The sequence below is a fragment of the Calidris pugnax genome, unplaced genomic scaffold (genome assembly GCF_001431845.1).
Source record: "Calidris pugnax isolate Ruff unplaced genomic scaffold, ASM143184v1 scaffold201, whole genome shotgun sequence".
NCBI lineage: Eukaryota > Metazoa > Chordata > Aves > Charadriiformes > Scolopacidae > Calidris > Calidris pugnax.
Window position 1 is genome coordinate 310995 of NW_015090933.1, and position 26674 is coordinate 337668.

The 26674-nt window shown below is 40.9% G+C and overlaps 1 protein-coding gene across 2 annotated transcripts; it reads left to right on the forward strand.

Moving 5' to 3' along the window:
• The first annotated feature begins 9539 nt into the window (after nucleotides 1-9539).
• On the forward strand, nucleotides 9540-24633 carry HRH1 (histamine receptor H1). Of its 2 annotated transcripts, none has more exons than XM_014951664.1 (3): nucleotides 9540-9631; nucleotides 21565-21780; nucleotides 22935-24633. In XM_014951664.1, the coding sequence occupies exon 3, from the start codon at nucleotides 23055-23057 to the stop codon at nucleotides 24480-24482; it is 1428 nt and encodes a 475-aa protein (XP_014807150.1). In that variant the 5' UTR covers nucleotides 9540-9631; nucleotides 21565-21780; nucleotides 22935-23054; the 3' UTR covers nucleotides 24483-24633. The 2 variants fall into 2 exon arrangements, with proteins under 2 accessions (XP_014807150.1, XP_014807151.1); XM_014951665.1 differs by having other exon boundaries at nucleotides 21565-21709.
• The last annotated feature ends 2041 nt before the right edge of the window (nucleotides 24634-26674 follow it).

The following is a 26674-nucleotide window of genomic DNA, read 5'->3' on the forward strand; positions in this document are numbered from 1 at the left end:
ACAGTCATAGAAGCCAAGTTCTCAAGTGTTTGGTGAAGACAACTATTTTCAGATTTCCAAGGAAATTTTACCACACCACAGACCTTTAAAACTGTAAGAGTAATTTCTGACAATATTCTTAGGAAGTTTAAGTTAATCTTCTGATGCAAATGTGCTTGACCTATAGCCGAAAAACTGACCACCCAAATGGACAGGTAGGATAATTATCTACACTTAAAAAATTATCTTGAGGTACCTAGCATGTTGAAACTGTGACGGGAATTCTGTATTTCTGTCTCAGTGCTCTGTTTCTCAGAGACTGTCTCAGAGCTCTGTTTCTCTTAAGACTGTCCTAAAATAAATAAGTCTACTTAGCACTCTTAAGACTGTCCTAAAATAAATAAGTCTTAATTATAGCCTGATTATCCAAGAGAATAGTCTTAATTCTAGCTATCTTTTCTGTTTTATCCCCAGCTACTCAAGAGAATACCATAGGCTCAATTGCACAATTCAAACATCAAGCCATAGACATAATGGTACAGAGCCCTTGTGCCGCTCACTATTGTAGAAATAGAGCGATTCTTAACAGCCAAAGCCAGTTGTTCCCCTTACATAAAGGCAAGCTACAATATACATTCTATCTATATTAACTGGCCACATAGTAACAAAAAAATTGCCTTGGATTAAATACTCCACATTCATATAGTAATTTAATTTCTCCATTAATATCAAAGTAGCCTCCTAAAGATAAAAGTAACACTTAAAGTGTTAATCTATTAAATATGTTATCTATGAGATAGAGCAGTGATTTGTCCGAAGTCAAAGACCAGGACGTGGAGTCAGAGTCCATATCATTTGAACTTCAACATAGAACTCCTGGACTATGCAGGATATTAGACTTAACAAGTCCAACTCATTTGTCCTCAGCTATGAGCCGAGGGAAACGGGACACAGGTGGACCCAGGGATCTTCACGGAGAAGCACTTGTAACATCAACAGAGGTTGCACAGATGTAGCTGAAACTCACGTGTCTCCTGCTTCAGCTTATGTGAATGCCTAGGATGGTTTTATGATGACATATTGCACCTCAGCTTTTGCTGTGCAGAAGCTGTTTGATTTGACAGTAGGGAACACAGGCTGGATTGTTTGGTCTCAGAACGGCAAGTCAGTATTTCTACCCTATAGGCACACGGTTCTGTGTTTATTGTGCTCAGTCAGGAATAGTCACAGTTTGAATCAATGGATTCCTTTGTAGCTGAGGTTGTGCTTCACGTCCTTACACCTAAAGCACATCCACACAGATGTAAAGAATGAGCAACCTCTATATCTTCAATGTTTTTTTTCTCCATTGTTCTATTCCAGGACAAAATGCTAAAATACACAGAGTAAAATCTAGTTCTGACTAACTAATGGAATAAAGTCCCTCTACCTAAGTACTATTCCACGTTTCATTTCAAACAATGAGATAAGAATATTGTCCCAACAAAGCAAGCGAAAACATTTCCACCCTTAAAAGAGACTCACATCTAGGTCCTTAGTCTCAGAAGAACTAAATTATGTGAGGGCTGACACTGTTCAGGAAGAAAAAAAAATATTGCAAAGGGAATGTACCTTCACGTGCAGAGGTGATTTTGTTAATGCTTTTCAAAAGCAGAAGGTGGTTAAGGGGGTGGGGGACAGGGACTGGCAGGTGTGTGGGTGTTTGTACAAGTACTTCAGTAGATTGTAAGGCAGGAACCCTGGAACCAAGTCTCAACACCAAACTAATAGTGACAGCTTTTTACAGCTTCCCTGTTCATAGTCCACACATACCAATGGCAGGAGGGCTAAGAAAACATCTGCTCTGCAGCAAAGCCAAGAGGGAAGAGTCTCTCCACCCAGCTCATTACCAGTTCAAGAGCACAATGGTTCCCAAGTGAGTTTATTCACAAAATGACAGGAACAACCTACTGTCTGGTGCCACAAACGAGATGCAGAGAATGCTTTACAGCTTCTTAAACCTGTCAAGAAAACTTGTAATACCTGGGAAAAACTATCAGTTTACACACATAATGTCTCCTATAATCACATTCTCTTCTGGAAATGGGTTCAGTAACATCCCTTCCTTAAGCTGTTGTTACATATGTTATTTACACTTTCTGTCTGCTTTTGCATAAATGCATCTGTTCACCCATTACTTTAATCATATTTCAGAACTGCAATTGTACGGGGTAAAAAGTAAAATGTTTAAATTGATTAAAAAGACAAGTCCTTGCTCTTGGGAACAGCTAGTTTTTTGTTTCTAGGTAGTGTTAATTACATACATCTTGACAGCAATTTTTTCTCAACTGTAGAAAAGAGTAATTTTTATTAGTGTGATGTATCTCATCAGATGGTCAAAACCTTCAGGATTTTTAATTCAGAAATGTATTCAAAGTAGCTGGATCTCTGTATTTTGCAAAAGAATGTTGACAGAGCCCTTGCATCATTGACTTATTTCTCTAAAAAGTTATAGAATTTTGTCTCCTAGAGAGTAGCATAAGTACTTACAAATTTCATCCAGTTACAATCCAAATTGAAGCCCAGTGTAGCATACGAAACACCACTGATTTTTATTTTTAATTATTACCTCCATTGCATATGTGGAGAAAGTTATGCACAAATTAGCTAATTGAGTTTTCTGGACACAGTGGTGATCCATAGCACAGTTGAGAATAAAAAACCACGTCTCCTGGCTATTACATTTAATTTGAATGGAACACAGTAGATCTCCTCCAGACTTTTTTATGTTTACTTCACAATATTTAAGTTAAAATTTGGTCAGCTCATCTCTTGTTGGATTTCAGAAATGGGTAAACTTCATATTGTCTAAATCAGAGGTGAATAAGTAACTTGGATATGACCTACATAATGGGGATTACATTTTATTCCTTGGCCATAAAGTAGATTTTTATTAAGACATGATTAGCTTGCTCAAAGCTACACGCACCAATGACTAATACTGATGGAACAGCAAGGAGCTAGTGATAAAATTTAGACCATCCATCCACGGCAGCTTTTTAACTATTAGAATGATTTTTGTCATTATCCAAACCACAAGAAATCCTAATTATTACTGTAAGCACTTCTGATAGCAATTCAGTATAAGAATTATTAATAAAAGGTATTGTGATGTAATACCACTTAGAACACAACTAGAGAAGATTTCTGAATTTTAACCAGATCATTTATACTGCATGTGTTCCCAAGTCATTAAAAATGAGATTTCAATAAAATAAGTAGCATCAGAAACGTAAGGGATAATATAAAGATTCTGAAGGAGAGTGTTATTCCTACAACACAGATGTGTCAGAAGACACCTTCATAAATTATTGGATTTTCTGGAATAATATTCAAATGTGCAGTGCTACAGGACTCACTGTCATCTGAAAAGATACACCATAAACAGTTTTTAATCAGAGAACAGATTTAGACTTCTAATATTATTTGTTAAACTGGTAACGTTCTTCTGAATTTCTTTGTAGGATCACTGTTCTCTCATTAATGATAAAGAGCTAAAATCCAAGAACAGATGCACATTAGGGTCAAGGCATGTGACAACAAGCACTCCCAGTATGTTAAGCTGTTGCTGCAGCTGGCAAACGTGGCAAGATCAGTACTCAAGAGGATGGCACTGATCTCACTTACCCAACTTTCTTGAAAATGACCCAGGGAACTGTTCTTTTTATGAAAATAGATTTATAAAATAAATTTTATAGTAAAATAGATATTACACACTTCTTACTTAACACAGCTCCCTATCCCCATTCTTTGCAGTTTAACTAACTCGTTAGCTCAAACTTTCTTTATGTGAAGTAAAATCCTAGTAAAGATATTTTCACACATTAGCAGACTGTGTTAATTCTTACCAGGGAAGCACAGAGCCAATTTACACTTATTTTTTTCTTTAGATGAGTTTTAAATACAAGCAGCAGAAGACATTCTGGCTGTAAGAAATGCTACTAAGACTCTACCCATGGTCACAGATTCCCAAAAACACGAAATACAGATATACTCCGCATATGTGAGGACAGTGGAAAAGTATGAGAGCCCTGAATTCCCTTAGTAAGTAGATTAAAAGTTAAATCACCAATCCTGGAGGTGAGCACATTCAGAAGCCAAGTATTTCTGGAATTATAACAGCAAGGGATGGTTTAATTTACTTACTTAGTACTGTATGCCATTTTTTAACATCTATAGAAGCCACAGTTTGGGTTTCCCTTATTTATGCCTGTACTCTAATACAGCTTCAATGTCTGCCTGTTCCTCTCAGTAAATTTAAACTTGTTGATTAACTTCAGTCAGAGATTAAAATACACAGACATTAAGCTCTTACTTACAAGTTTAGTGGAACGTTTACAAGATAAGCTCTTACTTACAAGTTTAGTGGAACGTAGGGTCTGGGTAGAGAAGAGATTCAAATTAGCATCCTCATTGAGGGAAAGACTGCAGAAGATGGTTAGAAGTTTCTAATTTGGGCTGGTCTAAGCATGAGAATCTTCTAGGTAATAGCATTTATGTAGATAAAAGCTCTTCTCTCTACTTCTTGCCCAGGTGGTTTAACTGTAGACACCTAAGAGAGACAGGGATGAAATGGCAAAGGAGGCTTAGACAAGACAGTTGCTATGTTGAACTTGAGTATCAGTGGCATTATAAGATAAACAGATAATTATTTAAGGACACTTAAGTCTTACTGCGAAGAATGTCTCTATAGGCTGTTTTCACTTTTATTAAGACTCTTCTAAGCGTCTTATTTGCCCTGGAAGTGGGAGCACGCATGCAATATATAAGCTCATACCATGGATGTCAATTTAAGTTACGTTGAAACCATAAGCTAAGTAGGCTAAATTATTGGCTTATAACTCATACAGAGTGCTCAAATGGGTACATATGAAAGAACGGTAAAGCAAAATCTATAAAAAGAAACAGGAATCATTGCATTTTCGTGTTGATTATAAAACCTGAAAATATTTCCAAACAAACTTTGAAGAGACGAGTCATTTAAAAAAAAAAAAGCTTCTAGTTTTAATCATCTTGCAAATAAATGTGGCAAGTGGAACCTTAATAAAACAGTTGTGAGCACTCAGTTCTGTGCTTGGACACCTATGACAATCAAAAGAAGCTCTCAGAGCTTTGAAGTTCATCTTTCAATAGGCTACTTTTCCATTGGGAAAGAGATTATTATGTGATGTTATGTCATCTTCCAAAACATCAAGTTATGCAGAATATAAGCATCTTAATAGTCTATGTGCATTGGAAGTTGTAAGTCATAGCATACCAACTAGAAGCTTACAGTAATTTCACATGCGTGACAATAGCTGAAGACTGCTTGCGGCAAAAGAATCAACGGGAAAAACTGTAAGAAAATAGAGAAAAATAACTGTCAAACAACCCCAGCACAAGTTTTAGCCATCTGTCACATATTACTACTTTTGACGTATCAGGCACCAACAAGAATTTGCAAAGATTTACTCATATGCATGGGCAGAATAGTTTATTTGGCCATTATCTATGATAAAGCTGAAACCGCTGTTAGATTAAAAAATGCAATTTCTGAACTGTTTGCAGTGCTCTGAAGTCTAATAATTTCAATATTAAAAACAATGTGGCCATTTAACAGATAGCTTTAAATATATTTATAAACAAACATTGGCAGACACTTGTACTGTTATTAGCCTGCTGCTCAGTTTTCCTGAGTCATAACTAGTGGTGATGTAAATCAGTAACACTCCATATCACAAACCATAACCCATGTGGTTTGTTTGACATTCGGTCAAAGTTTGTTTGAAAGGCTCTCTCTAAGAATTCTTTGACAAAAGTAATTCAAGTTGGAAGTTTATAATAGCAGGAGGCTTGAAAAGCCTGCCAAGTTTTGTGTGAGTATTTTAAGAAATTCTTCTTTTAAATAAACCTCTATGCATGTGATCTTGTTGGTAGACATACGTTACGATACCTTTTGTAACTCTGTGTGCCGAGCAACACAAGAGTTATTATTTCAAGAGAAATATATTCAGAGGTATATAGCATGACACAATAAAGCCACATCCCCCAAGCTCCTTCCAATGAGAATTCTAGCTCTTTCAGTTGTGTACAGCCCAAGAGCATCCTAGGCCCAGTTTTCATCTGCAGCACCACACATGGCATGGCAAATTTTTTTCAGGTACTTTCTATCTAAATGGAAATGCCACATTCTACATTCAACAATACAAAGCCCCTGACATTCTGAAGGAGGTTACTTCAACGCTGTTTGGAACAAACCTGTTTGCTGGGAGGCAGGAACATCTCACAGTGACGCTGCGGCACTTGTTGAAGGTTTCCAATCCATCTCTGGCTTTACTTGCAGAAAACGTTGTTTGGGTGGAAGAGGTCCAAAGGAGAATAAGCACACACAGCAGTTGCAACTTGGTGTTCTGTAGAAAGTTATAAACATTACTGACTTTCAATGTTTTTCCAAAGGAGGCTACATAAAACCTATTTGCACATAACAAATAAGTCATGACAACAGCAAAGGAGGCTGAGGATGAAACTGCTGCAGAAGTGAAGCTAAACATTCTTGACACAGGAAGGACATGGACCAGTTAGAACAAGTCCACTGGAAGGCTATGAAGATGATCAGAGGGTTGGAGCACCTCTCCTATGAAGACAGGCTGAGAGAGCTGGGGTTGCTCAGCCTGGAGAAGGCTCCAGGACAGCCCAACAGTAGCCTTCCAGTACCTAAAAGGGGCCTACAAGAGAGATGGGGAGAGACTCTTTATCACGGAATGAAGTGATAGGATGCGGGGGGATGGTTTTAAATTGGAAGAGGGGAGATTTAGATTAGATATTAGGAAGAAATTCCTTCCTGTGAGGGTGGTGAGAGCCTGGCCCAGGTTGCCCAGAGAAGCTGTGGCTGCCCCATCCCTGGAGGGGTTCGAGGCCAGGCTGGATGGGGCTTGGAGCAACCTGGGCTGGTGGGAGGTGTCCCTGCCCAGGGCAGGGGGGCTAGAACAAGATGACCTTTAAGGTCCCTTCCAACTCTAACCATTCTATGATTCACTGGCAGAGATGCACTTTTTGGCAAAAGACATTCTTCTAGACTGAGTGCAGGAACTTGGATATTTCCCTCTGTTTTTCTGTTAGCTCACGGGGGAAGGGAGTTGTGCGAAGTTTATGATACTCTTCACAAGTTTTATAGACTATTCAATTACTAAGTGCCTAACAATGCTGTTTGTAAAAACATCATTGCATGAATTCCTTATCACTTACATAAGATATAGCAAAATATTTCTTCTGAATCCACATTGAGTTTTGTGCAAAACATTTCTAAACATTTTAAAAATCAAGGGGGTAAAAAAGGAGTGAAAATTGTTAAGTTAGTTGCTTTCCTTAGCAAAAAATAACCCCCAACCTCTGTGTGTGTGCTTAATACAGTGCAGATGTACTGGACATACAGGAGTCACACACACACAAAAAAAATCTGTTTAGCAGAGATATACAATAATGTGTTCCACATCTGAGATTTTCTAGGTCTTAAATTAGTTTTGTTAAATGGCTCCAGCAAAAGAAGCTGCCACATATCAAGCTACTTAAGAACACATGCTTGCTCTCAGGGCAAGAGTGATGGCCCTGCGGCTAGATTGAGTGCTGGGAGGACCACAAACCAGGATTTGATTTCTGATCCCGGAGTTACCTCAAATAAATTAGTCCCTTCACCCCTCAGGGCAGCTTTCCCGCTGCAGACAGAAGTCATCTCTGTTGCCACATGTTTTCAATACACGGGGGTTCAACGCCGAGCAGAGGCTTCCCCTGCCACTCCCGGCCAACACACCAGCCGTGTTCGGGGAGCGGCTCCTCCACGGCAGAGCTCCCGCCCCGGCGGAGCCCGCTCCGGGGATATTTCTCGGCTGGGGACGGGACGGGACGCCAGCGTCCCCGGCGGGCACTTGACCCGGGGCGGGGCGGGGGGGGACATAAGGCGTAGCGAGCACCGGATCCCGGCCCTTCACCCTGAAGAGCGGCGACAGGCAGAGCCCAGCTCTTCCCCCGGCAGCGCAAGACCGGAGAAGGCGAAAACTCGCCGTGCAGCTGCCAGCTCCGCACGGGCGGGGCGGGGGGGGACAAGGCGTAGCGAGCAGAGCAGCAGCACCGGATCCCGGCCCTTCACCCTGGAGAGCGGCGACAGGCAGAGCCCAGCTCTTCCCCCGGCAGCGCAAGACCGGAGAAGGCGAAAACTCGCCGTGCAGCTGCCAGCTCCGCACCGGCGGGGCGGGGCGGGGCGAGGCGGGGCGGGACAGGGCATCCCATCCCATCCCACCCCACCCCCGGCCCTGCCCCGCCGAGGGACGCGGACACCGGCGGGGGAAGGAGAAGGGGAGCGGCGAGGAGCGCGGCTGCTGCCGTCCCGTACGAGCCCCGCACCGCCCAGCCCAGCCCAGCCCGGGCTCCCTGCGACAGCCCGGCCCCGCTCGGCTCCGCGCTGCGCCGGTGAGTGACCACCCGCGGACGGGGAAGAGAGGGAGCTGGGGAGAGGAGGGGAGCGGTGGGGAGGCAGAGGGGACCCCCCTCGGCAGAGAGCGCTGAGCGCTGGAGGAGAAGAAAAGGACACTAAAGCAACGCACATCGCTTATAACAACCCTTCCTCCTCCGCGGTACTTCAGAACACTTTGCAGAAGTTGGCTGCTCCTGCCCCGACCCACCCGTCTGTGTTGTTTTCACCCTCGGCACAGGCGGGGGTGGCAGAGGGGACCGCGGGGTGAGCGGAGCAAAGAGCCTCTCGGCACTGGGCCCAAGTCCCACGAAGCTGATTTTGGTTTTTTCCTCAAGGAAAAAAAGAAAAAGGCGCAGCAATGCAATGTAACCCCGCTCAGCCAGCTGTCTGCCCCAGAGCAGGCTTGTGCTAGCTGCAGACACTGCAGTGACAAAGGGTGCCCCATCAAGGGGCTGCCCGTGGCAAGGAGCCCCGGCCACTACGTGCCAGCAGGGGAAAGAGCCTAAAGATGATGTTCTGAGGAGGGGAAGGAAGGGAAAGGGAGGGAAACAGATGGATAAAATCCAGATTCCCCGTTATACTTAATGGTCACACTGACTACTCAAACGAAGAAGGTTAGGGTGGGTTTCTGTCCAGCCGCAAAATATTTATGCCCTTATTTTAAGCATCTTTCCTTTGGCAAACGATAAGTATCCATTGAAGGGTACATGGCCGAGAAAAGGAGGGAGGGGTTGTTTCCTTGTTTTAAGGAAGAAATGGGCATTTCTTAAGGAAGAAATCAGGCAATCTGCTTTTAACCCTCGTCTCTTTCGGAAGGCAGTCGTACTTTTGCAGGTGGGGAAAAATGTTAGATGCATGAGTTTCCATAGAGATCTTGTGGCGTTTCTCAAATGCGTAAGAGTCCGCTACGTCCTGAGGGGGACAATAGGAGTGGGGATGTAACCTGCTCTGTGCTGTGGGCAATTCTTCCCGTAGCCTCCCCAGCCTTTGCTTTTCAGACAGTGAGCAGGAATGATGGAGAGGAATCAGGCTTCTGGGAAAAGCTCCTTCTAAACTGTTTACTTTCAAGGCACCAGGCTCTCTAGCTGTGAGAGCACTTAAGCTGCACCTGTTCATCTTAGCCAGCTGTTTAACTCGACAAGCAACGTGAAAACTGCTTGGAGAAAGGTAGGAAGTTGTTTCAGATAAATATGTATTAAAAAAAAAAAAAAAAAAGGTAATACTTTGGGCATTCAATGGGTTATTGCTAAAATATGGAGGAACTCATCATATTACTCCAGTAAGGTTACCAGATGTTTAAAGAGACTGATAACTCAATATATATTCCAAATTAGAAACAAAACCAAATTTGTTTTGTACATTAATATATCTAAGTGAGCTGAAACCAAACCTTTCAGTAACGGGGTTTACTTTTATTAGCAGTGCAAGGAGATAGTAAGTCCTCACACCCACTAGGATTTCTGAAGTTGTGCATTTTTCTGATGAAGTTTTTCTTATAGCTTAAAAGTACCAAAGGTTCACTTGGGTTGAACTTCCAGTTCATTTTGGTTAATCCCTGAAGAAATTTCATATTGATCAGCACTTCAGTATCTTGGGGGGAGGGAAGGGAGGAGGGAAGGAATTCACAATATTAATCTGATTTTCTTTGACCCTAAAAGGTTCAATCAGTTGTATAAAATGTTAAAAATACTTTATTAGGATCTATTAAAAAAAAAGACACAGAGTAGTATCAGGATGAGATTTTCTATTATGAATTGCAATATTGGTATGATCATGAACCAGTCTGTGCTTATCCTGACCAGACACAAATTCTGGGAAACGGGGAGTTCTAAGATTATTTTTTTTTCCCTTCTTGTGAAGAATAGCAACATTGGATTCTTCAATATCTATACTCAAAGCTGAGTATAGCTAAAATATACTCATCTTGGGGGATGCGGACCTGAATGCGAACAGGAAGTTTACTCCACATCTAGTATTTCCTCAAAATTCAGAGAAGTTATTCATAGATGTGTTCATCAGGCTTCACAAGTGCCTAACGTATTCTCTATTGGACAATGGAAGCTTCTGTTATCCAAACCCAGTTCTTTCTATTGGAAACCATTAAACTGCATAGCAATTAGCAGTGTTGGGGTATAAAATCTCAACATTTAAAGGACTAACAACTCTTACATACAGTAAAGTGGAAGTGTTCAAGGCCAGGCTTGACAGGGCTTTGAGCAACCTGCTGTACTGGGAGGTGACCCTGCCCAGGGCAGGGGGGTTGGACCTCAATGATCTTTAAGGTTCCTTCCAATTCTAACCATTTTAGGATTATTTATTATTTTTTTGGCTAGTGATTCTCCAGATTCACTGAGTCACAAAACAGACAGACCTTGATATTTAAATGACAGGTTGAATTACGTTTTAAAATGTTAACTGCATTTCTGATGCAGAAAGATTAAAACCAGCTAATTTTAGTTTGTCAAGGGTTGGAGCATGCAGTAACATGAGGTAGAATCCAAAAAACTCTAAAGATTTTTTTGTTGTCCCTGTATGAAAAATGTCCTGTCTCAGTGAATTGGATTAATGGACTGCAGTAACAGAACAGATCCCCAGTCAAACGGCACCACAAAACTGGAAATTTCCCCTCATTTATAACAGATTTTACAGCTAGTGGTTTTGTTTACTAGACTGAAGCATAAAAGAGTTTATGTTACAACAGTTATTTAATGGGTCTAACACCTATAGCACAAATCTCTTTTTACAGCTAGGTAACAGAGTAGAGAAGATAAGGCTTCTCCAGCACTGCACTACTTAATGACCATAACACTTAAATATTGGTTTTTAAGAGATCACATTGATAATGAACTAGATGATGCTGATGATGTTTAGGCTAGCAGGGAAAATTAATACCATATCTGGAAGCTTTAAGAATCCAGTCATCATAGGGTTTTTCCCCCTATCTCTGGGCAACAATTACCCATATATGGGAAATACTACCACAGGAACAAGACCTGTTTATTGCCATGGAAAAACTGACATTCAGTATGACTTTAACCGGAAAGCTGAGACACTAAAAGTAGAGTTAAATAGAAGTCTGAACTTACATCTTGAAGGTCAGAACATTCTTTGGAATGTGTCCATTTTCTGTTAGCTCTTTTGGTTTTAATGCTCATGAAATATAGGCCCAGTATATAGGCCCAATATATAGGCCCAGAGTTTTTCTACAGAGGGGTCTGGATAGACTGGATCAATGGGCTGAGGCCAATTGGCCTTGTTTGTTGAATCTCATACGAGTGCACTTGGGTCACAACAACCCCATGCAATGCTATAGGCTGGGAGAAGAGTGTCTGGAGAGCTGTGTGGTGGAACAGGACCCCAGGCTGTTGGTTGACAGCCGGCTGAACATGAGCCAGCAGTGTGCCCAGGTGGCCAAGAAGGCCAACAGCACCCTGGCCTGTGTGAGGAACAGTGTGGCCAGCAGGACTAGAGCAGTGACCATCCTCCTGTACTAGGCACTGGTGAGGCCCCACCTTGAGGGCTGTGTCCACTTCTGGGCCCCTTACGACAACAAAAACATTGAGGTGCTGGAGCAAGTCCAGAGAAGGGCAAGGATGCTAGTGAGGGGTCTGGAGCACAAGTCTTGTGAGGAGAGGCTGAAGGAGCTGGGGGTGTTCAGCCTGGAGAAAAGGAGGCTGAGGGGAGACCACCTCGCTCTCTCCAACTCCCTGAAAGGAGGGGGTAGCCAGGGGGGATCGGTCTCTTCTCCCAAGTCACAGGTGATAGGACAAAAAGAAACAGTCTCACGTTGCACCAGGGGGGGTTCAGATTGGACATTAGGAAAAAATTCTTCACTGAAAGGGTTATCAGATATTGGAACAGGCTGCCCAGGGAAGTGGTGGAGTCACCATCCCGGGATGTAACTAAAAGCCAGGCAGACACAGTGCTGAGGGACATGGGTCACTGCTGGTTTTGGCAGTGTTTAAGCTGATGGTTGGACTTGATGATCTTAAAGGTCGTTTCCAACCTAGACAATTCTATGATTCAATGAAACATACTGAAACTACATTTTCAGACTATTTTGGTTTAGGTGACACAGTTGGAAGTTTAAACCTGTTATTTTAAGATCTCTTCCTACTACTATTCACTCTACTAAGGACACTGAATATAAAAACACTCTCTGCTGCAGGTCTATATTCCTGAGCATTGATTAGAGCTGTCAATGATACACAATCACAGATTCAGAATCACAAAAGGGCAGGGGTTGAAAAAGACCTCTTAGAGATCATCCAGTCCAACCCCCCTGCCAAAGCAGGGTCACCCAGAACAGGCTGGACAGGAATGCATCCAGGCAGATTTGGAATACCTCCAGAGAAGGAGACTCCACCACCTCTCTGGGCAGCTTGTTCCAGTGGTCTGGCACCCTCAAGTAAAGAAGTTTCCCCTCATGTTGAGATGGAATTTCCTGTGTTCCAGTTTGTGCCTGTTGCCCCTTGTCATGTCACCAGGCACCACTGAGAGTCTGGCCCCATCCTCTTGACACCTACCCTTTAGATATTGCTCAGCATTGATGAGATCCCCCTCTCGGTCTTCTCCAGGCTAAACAGACCGAGGTCTCAGCCTTTCCTTATCAGAGAGGTGCTCCAGTTGCCTAATCATCTTCATAGCCTCCACTGGACTCTCTCCTGTAGTTCCTTGTCTTTCTTGAACTGGGGAGCCCAGCCCTGGACACAGAACTCCAGATGTGGCCTCACCAGGGCAGAGTAGAGGGTGACAATGACCTCTACCTGCTGGCCACACTCCTGGCACGCCAGGAGACCATTTGCTTTCTTGGCCACAAGGGCACGTTTGTGGGCTGAGGGGGACGATGACCTCTACCTGCTGGCCACACTCCTGGCACCCCAGGAGACCATTTGCTTTCTTGGCCACAAGGGCACCTTTGTGGGCTTCCTCACCTCCTTCTTTTCAGTTCAGTAGCTTTGTTTCTTTTTCCTCTTCCTAAATTGTTTTCAGAATGTTCTTTAACAAACAGCACAGAAGTTAGTGCATTCACTGGTTCTGATGACAATAATGAGCCTGCAACTGTGTTCCTGCAAATTAAGGCTCTCTAGCTCATGAACCACGTCCAGACACTTTTTTCTTCTTAAATAACAAGTAGTGTTAGCCAAGAACCTAGCCAAGGTTCTGTCAGAAGTTGAATGACAAGGGATATTTAAGAATTTCCCTGATACTATTCCTGTAGCTCTCCTATTAATGATACAGGCCAGCTATTAAGTTCCCCTTCCTCCAGAAGAAAGGGGCGAGGGAGGATCAGGAAAGAGCTAATAAAGCTCAGGGAAGCTGAAGTAGAGGACTGGAAAAGAACATCACTGCTTTGGCACAAAGTGGGATGTATTGAAATGCACAGGAAAATAACTTGCTTATACTCTTTCTTTGCTTTCCATGCCTGCTTTCAGCTACTTATTTATGTCTCCAGGAGTTGCAAGATACAGTTGAAGATGCATCAGTATTGGAACGATGAAAATTCAAATAAGCAGAATGTGATCTGGAGTATACAAACTCCAGTGTAGAGGTATTGAAGACATAGATGCTCTGTCCTTAATTATGCATGGAAAAATAATGCTCTCAAAGAGTCAATTCTCAGTCTAAAACAGGAACGTTAAGAACTCAGAACAATGTCATGAATTAATAGATAATGTGTAAGCCTGCAGAACTCTAATTCACTTAGACTTTCAGCACTATTTGTGAGTTCTAAAGAGAAGAAACAGAAAAAGGATGACACACAGGGAAACTTGGTACCATAAATACACAAGGGAAAAACAATTTTGAAGGGACTTATGCATAAACAGTATGTGAAGTCTATGAGTAGTAATGATAAACTGTTTATAGATAAGAGCATACCCAGAGTAAGACTGCATGCCACAAATGGTAACCGTTCTTTAATGAAGAAAATATTATTAAAAATATCTTTCCCCTTTACTACTGTTCACTAACCTTTGATTAGTTATATACACTTTAGGAGAGTGTTTCCAGTCCTAACCACTCTATACCAAATTAAACTTCACAGGAATGAATTCAATTTTGGTGTTTAGCTTCCTGTCTTGCCATGACCTCTTCATATTTAAAGTATCACTTAGCATTGAACTGTATGCTCATCTATGCAAATTAATTAGGGCATACTCACTCATACAAATAAATGCTACTATTGCCAGTATTTTCTGTTCACACAAGGTTATCTCTACACAGGAATGCATTTTAGATGTACATTAAGCTTCACTTCTTGGGTACCTTAGTAAAGGTAACTGTCTTTTTTGAGCAAATATTTTATATTTTGCACTGTATTGCCTATTATTAGGTTTTTTTTAACACTTCCTTACACTAATACATGTTTGTATTTTGGACTCAATTTCCATTTTTGACAGATTGTCACTCCTCCATGAATATGGCTTCTGATCATGACTTCCTTAGGTTTATTTTGGGTTTTTTGTATACTGTAAGCAATACCTAGCATATTATTCTGGGTTCACACATTCTCAGCATCATATATGAACCATACAGTAGACGTTGTATTTGTTGTCATCTGGGGAGATCAAATAATCAACTTTATATATATTAAAAAAAAAAAAAAAAAGGCAGAACACAGAGACACAGGAACACACCAGAATGAAGTTTTCCCCAGGAAAGACTCCCTTGTCTCACAGCAAAGAGCTTTGACAGTGCTCTGGTTGTGCTAATCACAGCAAGAACCTCCACAGAGTATTTCTATGATCAGTCTTCACTCAAGAACTGGCCCTTACAGGATGAGTCTAAGTTTTGAAACCAACCTCTTGTGTTTGGCAGTGCCCAATAATTGAAACATAAGATCAGATGGAAGGATGCAAAGGCAGTATAAGCTTAAACTAATTAACTGGGTTGGATTATCGGTTTCAGAATATTTGTTTTATAAGGTGTTTCTCCATGCAGATGAGTCATAAGCAAGTAGTAAATCTTGATTTTTATGCCAAATGGCCTCAAATCCCTGTGTAACTGTGCAACTGAAGTAACAAGCATCTCAAACTTTTAATTGCTTGAGACTAAACATGCCAAATGGCTTCAAATCCCTGTGTAGGCACAGCTGAAGTAACAAACATCTCAAACTTTTAATTGCTTGAGACTAAAGATGCATTTGTACCACGAACTCAAAAGCTCCCATATTTTACAGATATAATTTGCTTTTGACACATTATAATAGTTTTTCTAGATCCCCTGCAGTGATATGCATTCATAATAGCATATAATTTAACTTGTCAATTAAATGGGAAAGTGGCTGACCAGCCTGCCATGCCACAGAAGTATGATAGTTAACTCTGGGACTAACAGAATTCCTCCCATGTATAAGAAGCACAGCAGGCTATTTTAAAGTGGAAAGGGTAGAAGATCAGCAAAGGACACTACTATAATATCCCAAGCAGAACTGTCTACACAGTTGTTTTGGGTTTTCTTAATGGCAAAGTTGTATATTAATGATATAACAGTACTTTTAAATGATCACTGAGAAATTTGTCAGTGGTGAAATGAGCGTGTTTGTTCTCTCTGCGCAAAATGAAAAGCTGTTTTCCTTCCTGCCCCCTCTCACCCCCCTGAAATGCAAGAGCAGCACATACACTTAGTAGTTACACAAGGATATCAGACTGCAAAGTGAAAGGAAGATTAAGGATAGGATCCAGTACAGTACTCTTAATCCAATTAAGAGAACAGTACACCAGTAAGACGGGGAGGGGCGAAGGGAGGGCGGGATCAGAACACCACCAGAGACAGTTATTTCTGAAAGAGACAAGTCTTCCAAGCAGACACAGTACAGCATCTTAATCAAGATTTGTGGTCAGACAGTGCAGTGGTGACTCAGATTCAAACACTCAATTTCCTCACAAAGTTCAGTGCTTGTTATAATAAGCTACAGACTTGGGATGAGAAGAATAACATGACTGTATGTAAGGATTTGTGTTATTCATGCAAAAACTATTTAAGAAGGCTGTGGAGGTCTAAATTTTTGCTGGCAAATTGCTAAAACTGTAGATAATTTCATTCCTACTAAAGCCAGGACCCCCAGCCAAATAAAAGCATAAAGATCAGCAATCAGAAAAATGTCTGTTGACAGCAGCATGTAGCCTGCCAATTTGATTGATGCAAGCGGCTGGAGAAGCAACTGCTGTGATTCTATAAAAACTAAAACCTGAAAATATCAACTATAATCAAGTCAAGCATCATCTACAAGCCCCAAGCTGAGCTTTCACTTATATTTTCAAATCTTTCAGCCTGTCCAAATGTTTTCCTGCGCTTTGCATTATGCCTCACTTAAGGAAACCAGATGCAATATTTCCTCAACTAAATAAAAGCAGAAGTATTTATTTGCCATCCTGACAGCCTGTACCCTAATACAAATAAAAAAAATAGCAATAGCACAGTAGAATCACTGTACTGAAAAGAAAATATACTCATATAAGCAAGTTACAAATTCAGTGTATCATACAGTTATAATCATAAATAGTTTTTTTCATCCTTGAAAGCCTTTACAACTTTACTTAAAAACTTCAAGTTCCCTTCACAATAGGCTCTGTGTTATCTTTTGGTTGTTCATAAGGTCTGCTTGCTATCCTTAGAACATCACCATCCAATTTAAAAGAATAAGGATAAATTTGGATGTCACAGACCAGAGCACAGCTAAGCAATACAGCTTTTGTATGAAACGGCCTTGCACTGGTTCCTCTGCAATACTTCATGAAGTGGTCCCCTGCTCACTGCTCTAAGCACGAGAGGACCATTCACAGTGTACTACACATTCAGAATGAATGGATTCAAGGATACTTCAGTTAAAGTATTTTGAGATGAGTTGTCATGTGCATTCCTAGAGATAATTGAATAAATATGTCTTAGAAGTGAGAATGTAACCATATTACTCCTATTCTGCTCTGTCCTTGCTCTAAAACTATACAGCCTGTTCACAGTATTGTTTAGATGAGTCACTGAACCAGGAGGGGAAAAAGAAGCGCAGTAATTACAGCAGTGGACCATCTACTCTTTGGGGAAGTGAAAGTATGGAGAAGGCTTCAGAAACAGCCTGCTTGCCTTTCCCTGCCCAGGAACAGTGCCATTGCTAATCACCCTGGCACACTGAAGGCCCGAACCATTTCCCAGGCCATCCAGCTCCTGAAATCAGTATGCAGATCACTGAGGCAACAACTCAGACAGCAAATTTCTCTCTGCAGTCTAGCCTGTAAAGTAGATTTCAGCACGTCTGCAATAGTGTCCATCTGCTACATTAGTTCTGGCCTCATTTTTCGCCAAAACAGCATTTACATCAAGAACCACTGAAAATTTTCTGCCACTAAATTCATGCAATACAAGTTTATGCAAAACTAGGCAGCCAGATGTCCAAATCTGTTGCTTAAGAGTTTCTTCACACAAAGGAAGAATCATAACAAGAATAAGGAATGAAATTATTCATATGTCAGCCTGGGTTGTTTGTTCACGTAGTAAAAGATTAATTTGTAACTCTCATTGCCCATATAATAGGTATGTGGGGGGAAAGGACAATTTAGGAGAATTGCAAAAACTTTACTGGTCAGACACTAAAGCTTCAGATTACATAGTCTTTTTGTTTCAGACTAACTAGAAGTACTCAAGCATAGATGGAATCCAGTCTTCCCTGTGATAGTAGTAGATGCTTTTCTGGAAAAAACCAACAGAAAACCCAAAACAAACAAACAAAAGCTGGTCCTTCCTGGACTGAAATACCAGGTCATTTGAATGAGAACAGCAGGCAGGTTACCAAGTTTTTCAGTTATATTCATCTAAAATACTCCTTAAGTATTGGCAAGCATTGCCTAGAGATTGGTTTTTTTACAGAGAAATATGTAAATTTTTGAGAAGCAAATTAATCAAGCCTCTAGTGTGTTAATGCTTTCAACACCTAAAGAATATTTTTTTTTAAATCACTAGAAACAAATAGGCTTCTGAAGTACAACTTAGTCAATGTGGGTAATCTGAAATCAAATCTACCTTCTGTCTTGAACTTAATCTGATGAACTTGAACTTTGTTGTAGCCTAGCCTAGCCTTTCCTGTTGTAGCTGTAGTTCCTTTAAAATCTATCCCTAAGAGATATGCCAACACCTGTCTCTAGAAACTTACTCCCATTTAGTCAGGGCTTAATAGATTGCACCTGCACTAATGAGTCAGTAAGGCATCCACTTAGCATCTCCCTGTAGGTCCTTGTTCCTTGGAAGAATTATCACTGTGATACAATAACAAACAAATCACTATTGCTGATTTTCCTTGAAGAAAAAGCTCTTCACAGACAGCTCTTCACAGATACTTAAAGAAGGCATCTCATGGTGAGGCCAGGGTTTAGAAATTCCCAAGAGTTATCCAACATCTTAGGCCGATTGTTTTCTTTAAAATCTGTTCCGTATTAGTGAGCTCTGGCTCAGTGTAATAAATGTTAGACCATCTAAATATTAAAAGACATTTATTCAGTAATGTTACAGTTCCTCTACTGGGAAGTGGGTTACAGGTAAGGAATTAAACCAGTAGCTCCTGAACAGCAGTACATACACCACAAACAGTCCACGGCCATTACAAAATGGTGTGTGCCTCTATGAAGAGCAAGAAGCTGCAATTGCAAATCACAGTGCTCTCATGATGACTAAACTGCTGCTGCTGTTTGTTACCATCACGACTAATGATGATGGTGGGAAGTTTAAAAAAAAATAAATTGTAGATTACAATCACCCCTACAGCACAGAAGAGGTGATCAGTGAATTTCATAATATGGGGTCTTATTATTTTCTAGTTATCTTTCCTTGGACAAAGTTGTGTGGCAAAATGTGCTAATTCTAGCAGTAGCAATCATGTCAGTGTAAGTTCAGTGTAAGCTTAGTGGGCAAGACTGTGGTGTTAGGGCCAAGTACAGAGTGGTATTAGAGGGCATTGACCAATAACAACATTTCTGCAACTAAATGCAGCTTCTCTGCATGCTATTTCGTGCAGTAGCAATCATGTTAGAGTTCAGTGTAAGCTTAGTGGGCAAGACTGTGGTGTTAGGGCCAAGTACAGAGTGGTATTAGAGGGCATTGACCAATAACAACATTTCTGCAACTAAATGCAGCTTCTCTGCATGCTATTTCGTATGCAGTCATTTTTACTTTTTAGGAGAAGCTTACTGTTCTCTCTTGTTCTGTTCGCCTGTGAAGGAGAGGGAGATAAAAGCCCTCTGCAACATACTCCTTATCGACAAAGCGTGGACACTGGTAGGTGCAAGATGCACCACGTCTCATGTGTTGGAAGCCTTCTTCAGGCCCTTAGAAAATTCAAGAAAGCCACCAAATTCTCTTTCCTCTACACAAGAGTGTGGGATTGCAGTATGTCTGACACGCTGCTAAACGCCTGTCATAACATATTGTTAAGGAGAATTCTGCATGATGGGAAAGATCTCGGGCAGAAACAGCAGCTGCACATGGTGCCGTGCTAGGGAATGCAAAGAGACAGTTCCGACATTGCATTTCTGCTCTATTCGAAGCATTTTGTGGCCAGCTCAATCTCTTGCTACATCTTTTTAAAGGGTACAGAGGTACGATTTGTCTTCAAAGATAGGTAGGAAGTATGTGCTGGGTGTACAACTTTCATGCTGAAGGTATGGACCCTCTTCTAGTTACCTCTTAGAGTGGCTTGTTTTCTCATCAACACACTCCAAATCCTAAATTACCTAAAGCCTTAAAATACTGTCTTTGGTGGGACAATACTCACAAAGTCAGGGTTGTAAAAGATCATAAAACCACAAATTGTTCAATATGAAAAATGCAGTGTTACTGTAAAGCTTCAATATCCCAATGCAGCCTCAAGATCTACTCGCTGTAGAGCAGGGCAAATGGTTCTTGCAAGCCTGTTCCAGCCATTAATACTGTAGATATTTGTTACTGGGTATAGTCCCATTCCAGCCATATTAGACCCTTATCATGTAAGTAGACTTATTACAATGGAAGATGTCAGAAGGTCAAAGCTAGACTAAGTTGCCTTCACTGTATTAAAGCTTACAAAATAAAAAAATTAATTTCTAAATCAGCATTCCCTTGTCTAGGGTGTCTGAATAAATACAGACCCAAAGTCTAGACAGAAAAGACCCAGCATAGTAGTCAGGACACTGTTTGGAGAGCAAAGGAGCCTTGGCTGATTTTAGATCTAACATTACTGTATGATGTTTAGCAGATCACTTTGACCTGTTCCTCAATTTCACTTTGAAATTTAATAGTACATGGCCAGCTCTAAAAAGCAGAGAAGATAAAATCCGTCAGGGACTAAAAACTGCTCAAATGACATTGTGATGAAAATTACGTTCTAAGACATAATTACTGTAAATATGGAGTGCCTGTTAACATGTGTATTTTTAAAAGAGCACATGCATTACCCTGAATATTTCTTCTTCTTAGTGTTCTCAAATGATTTGTATCTCCTGACATCATTCTTGGATTGTTATAGCCTGTATAAGCTACTTCAAAAAAGAAAAGTAATCAAGCTTTGTCTTTTATTAAGAGATGTTTTAATAGAAGTCTTTTATTAAGAGACATTTTAATAAAAGTGGAGCATGAGTTGAAAAACTAGACCTTCATGCCTTCTTTGGAGCAGATGAAGTTTCATAGGCTCCTTCCTAAATCCTACACTATCTCCCTGCAGCAGTACTAAGAAAGTCTGGGAAACAGTCAACACCATTTACTCTATCCTGCTCTATCTTTCATTTCACGTGCAGTTCATAAATAACTGAGGAGTGCTGTGTAATCACAAACCTTTCTTTGCTGTTATTCTTTCTGCTGAAGACTCAATTAAAGCTGCCTTCTCTCCTTTTATTTTGCCATAAATTTAAATGAAAATACGTGGGGGTGAAGATCAGTTATTTCTTTATGAGGTCACAGAAGCAATTAACATCAACAACTTCACTTGACCATGCCCCATATACTTAACTCCAACACAGAGGTTACAGAGTACAGCTGTGGAAAGAAAGGCAATGACAGACTGGGATATAACCATTTCCTATCACCAGACATGTCGATTTAAGATCTGTGGTGTAATTTCTGTTCTTGTTCTCAAACAGATGCTTGAGGCCTCTCTGATCTTCTGACATCTGTGACTAGCTGTCACTGAAGAACTATGCGTGACAGAACCTGAAGGCTATGCAGAATACAGAATTGCAGAATACAGAATTAAAGAATACAGCTCCTGAGCTCATACCCCACAGCGTATGTATTTCCTCTGCCTATGGATGCTACTGCTACCAAGCACACATCTTCTTTCGTAACACCAGGCACTTGTAAGTAAAGCTGGAGGAAGAAGGAATTTGAGCTCTTGTAAGAAAGCACATAAACATTTCAGCTTCAACCCTGATTACAGGGTTGATAAGAAGAGATAGAGTTAGCAAGAAATAGTGAATTATTGAATTATTAACTAGTAAACTTCAGCCTAAAAGACCCTATATTTATATGCACTTGAGAAGTTGCAAGATCCTTATTAAACCTGAAAACTCCTATTATTTTCCATGAACTTTTATCAGTTTGTATTTGAAATAAAACAGGGCTGCCATCTTTAAATGTCTGAAATCCGTGTAAGCCTAAATTGGGTAGGAAGAGATTAGCCATTACCTGTAATTTGAACGACTGCCTACCAGTGAAAACAGGCACTGGCTGCAACCTTAGGAGTTATTTGCAACTGTATCAGGTGAATGTGTTTACTGGCTGGAGTCTTTTTATTGTTTGGAACACCTTGTCATTTGGCATCATGTTGTTGGTTTAACCCCAGCTGGCAACTAAGCCCCAAACAGCTGCTCACTCTCTCCCATCACAGTGGGATGAGGGAGAGAATCAGAAAAGTGAGAAAACTCATGGGTTGAGATAAAGACGGTTTAACAGGTAAAGCAAAAGCCGCGTGCTCAGGCAAAGCAAAACAAGGAATTCATTCCCTGCTTCCCATGAGCAGGCAGATATTCAGCCATCTCCAGGAAAGCAGGGCTCCATCACATGTAACGGTTTCTTGGGAAGACAAACACTGTCACTTCAAACGTTCCCCCCTTCTTTCTTCTTCCCCCACCTTTATACTGCTGCCCATGATGTCATATGGTATGGAACATCCCTTTGGTCGGTCTGGGCTGGATGTCCCAGCTGTGTCCCCTCCCAGCTTCTTGTGCAGCCCTAACTCTCTCGCTGGTGGGGCTGTGTGAGGAGCAGAAAAGGCCTGAGCTCTGTGTAATCCCTGCTCAGAGGGATTTGCAGAATCCCTCTGCAAACTACTTTGGATCAGTTTGTGGAGCTTGCACCAGTACTTTTCATAGAACACATCTGAAATTACCCATATGTAAAAATTCATTATTTAGGAAAGTCCTAAAAGTGATGGTGCTAAACTGAAGCAGATTAGTTTTATTATTTTATTCTAGTACTACCATGATTGAGCATATTCTCTTCTTTTCTATAGTTCTGGAAATAAAATTCACAAAGCAATCCAACACATTTTCATCCAGGAGTGTAAACCAAGACTGAATTTCCAAGGCCTGGACATCTTTTCTTACTTTCATTCAGTGTTCCTCTGCAAAAGATGCTAATAAACTCAACAGACAACTCAACCAACCCTCACTCAGCCCCTCTAGGTGTGTTGCTGGGAAGCATTTCGCTGATCACTATTGTCATGAATATATTAGTCCTATATGCTGTGAAAACTGAAAAGAAGCTGCAAACAGTTGGCAATTTATACATTGTCAGCCTCTCTATTGCAGACCTTATAGTTGGTGCAGCTGTTATGCCTCTGAATATTGTTTATCTCCTAAGTGGTGTGTGGACTCTGGGCATACCAGCCTGTTTGTTCTGGCTGTCAATGGATTATGTGGCCAGTACTGCATCCATTTTCAATCTCTTCATATTGTGCATTGACCGTTACCGTTCCGTTCAGCAACCACTGCAATATCTCAAGTATAGAACAAAAATGAGAGCATCGCTCATGATTTTGGGGGTGTGGTTGCTCTCTTTCATGTGGGTGATTCCAATCTTAGGTTGGCACGTTTTTGCTAATAACGGGGAAAGGAGAGTGGAAGAAAGCAAGTGTGAAACTGAATTCTCTGAAGTCACCTGGTTTAAAGTGCTGACAGCCATTGTCAATTTCTACATCCCCTCTATCATGATGTTATGGTTCTACTATAAAATATTCAGAGCTGTTCGAAAACACTGTCAACACCGAGAGCTCATCAATGGATCACATCAGTCTCCCTCAGAAAAATCCACCATACAACATAGTAAGACGAAGGACAAGGAAAATATTTGCCTCCAAAAGCAAATCTTACATGAGAACGACTCTCCCGAAGACAAGCCAAGCTCCCCTCAGCCCAGAGATACGGAGGCAGAGCTTAATTTCAGTAACTCTGACAAATCTGCAAAGGCATTCGTTGGCAAGAGCAATAGGAAAGTCCTTAAATGGAGCTGTTTTCCTCTCACCACTGTCCAGTCTGAGGCATGCCTGGATAACGCAGAAAAGAAGAACGTGTGTGCAACAGAAGAGAATGAAAATGAAGAGGAGCCTTGCTCACAAGACAGTGACTTAAGCGATGCATCAGACAACCAGACTTTCACAGAGGATATACTCTGTGAAAAATACCCCAATCCTAACCCTGAAAGAGCCTGCAGTCCTCAGGAAAAGACTGAGAACAGGGATTTCAGAGGACTGACTTACTTGAGGAAAACCTGGCGAAACCTGCATACCCAGTCCAAAAGGCACACTCAAGGACTGCACAGGAACAGGGACAGGAAAGCAGCAAAGCAGTTAGGGGTCATAATGGCAGCCTTTATGCTGTGCTGGATTCCCTATTTTGTGCTATTTATGGTAATAGCTTTCCATGGCCATAAACAATTTTCACATTTACACATGTTCACTATATGGCTTGGCTATGTGAACTCCACCTTGAATCCATTCCTGTATCCTCTTTGTAACCAGAATTTCAAGAAGACGTTCAAAAAGATCCTTCACATTCACTAATATTGGTCTGGTTTTTTTGAGCTCAAGAGTTCAACCAAACAAAATGTTCCAGTTTCACTGAATTTCACTGAATTTTTTAGAGTTGGAAGGGACCATAGAGATCATCTAGTCCAACTCCCCTGCTGAAGCAGGATTGCCTAGAGCATGTTAAAGCATGTTTCTCAGGACTGCATCCAGGCAGGTCTTGAAAATCTCCAAAGAAGGGGACTCCACACCCTCCCTGGGCAGCCTGTTCCAGGGCTCTGGCACCCTCACTGTGAAGAAGTTTTTTCTCATATTTGAGTGGAACCTCCTATGTTCCAACTTGTGCCCGTTGCCCCTCGTCCTGTCACTGCCAACCACTCAGAAGAGTCTGGCTCCCTGGTTCAAAGACAAAGACCATGGGTAAAGTAGAAGACTTTGGAAAACTGTAATTTATAAACAAGTGTTAGTAAAAGTGGGAAACGTGCATTTAACATCTTTAACATATTTGAAGAAGAACTAATTCAGATCAGGAATCTGAAAAACTCAGGGGCAATCTCAGAACTGTTACACTGTTGCACACACTTTACAATTTGAGATTACCTATTTCATCCTGTAGAACAAAAACTGGAGATACAAATAGAGATCTTCAGTGAATAGAAATTATTCAGAAGAAATAGAATAATGTTTCTGTGACTGGCCAAATACATGTTTCTCTTTCAACTTACTCCATTACGTGTGGGAACACATTGTTTGTGAAGTGAGATCTGTGAGTGGAGATACTTTGCATAGTCAATGAAGCTTCAACCATTTAAAAAAGTCTACCCTGTTTATTTATAGCTTCCCCAAATCATAAACTTTTTTGAAATGTCAAGTCCTATTGTAACCTACTGTATCTCTTTGATATCATGCTTGCTTTGTTTATACCTGTATATGATAACTTCACCCAAAAAAAAATAGTGTTTCAATGTCCTAGAAATTTTCCTAAGACTTCCCATACTCAATGTACTATCGCTATCTATTCAAGAAGGGTATGCTGTTGTTTCTAGACTTACAGAATACAGTTCACTACAGACTACACATATTTTCATCTTCCTACAAGTTGGCAAGTAACTAAGCATGCAGTGGCAATACTAATCCATATATCATTTTCTTGTAGTAGGCAAACTCTTCCTGCTATAATGAGGCAAACTCATGAGCAGCAACTCAAGTCTGCGAAACAGAAAATAAAATATGTAAAGTATGTTTACCTTTCCTATCCTTGATATTTAATTGCATTTTATAAATCATGCTGTAAAATATTTCGGGAGAAACACAAAATAATAGAATACTCTAGGTTGGAAGGGATCCCAGGAAGACATCTCAGTACAGCCTACAACTGAAAACTCAGCTGGCTTGACATCGTGTTGCTCAGGGCCTCGTGAGCAAGCATCTGTAAAAACAGCTTCATCTGGAAAAGCTGGGAGGCAACCTTCACAGAGGAGTTTGCAGCTAAGGTTCACTCCGCCAACTTTTAGCAATCACTTGCTCAGCCATTGATTTAACTAAGCACTAACTCTCAAAAACAGACATGCACTGTTATACAACAGGAATCAGTCCCCTCTTCCTAAGTGCAGCCAGGTATAGATGTGTTCCCAAAGGAAGAAAACGTAGTTCCTCAGACAAAAAGGATGTAGTGGTATTTGTCGCATGACCTAACTTACCAGCAAGCTTATAACTTCACAAAACAATTACACCAAAAAAAAAAAAAAAAAAAAAAAACAACTTCACAAAACAATTACACCAAAATAAAAAAAAAAAAAAGAAAAGAAAAAAAAGAGTATACAGCTTGGGGAGCAGGAAGGAAAACTGAGGCAGAGGAAATCTCAGACCTTATATTTACTGAATATCCCAAGACTGCGTACCTCCTTGTTTGTGGCACACCGGTAAAGTGTTCATTCCTATTCTTCTGCTATGGAACTCAGTGACAGAAACATTTTGAGCAAACACCGTGGAGTGTGTTAGTTTTAAGAAGAAATCCCAGAACCAGGAAACTTCAACAGCTAAAGTCACATTTGCATGTAATGGTGAGTTTATGTAAGTCTTTTCCATACGTTTTGGGAAGGATGATTAGAGAGGTATCGTGAAAGTTCAATGTAAAAAAAATGTCCTCCCATCCACTGTGTTGTGCTGATGAATTTCCCACTTCTTGAATGCTTTCTTGCTTCTGCAATTGCTCGGTTAGCTTAACA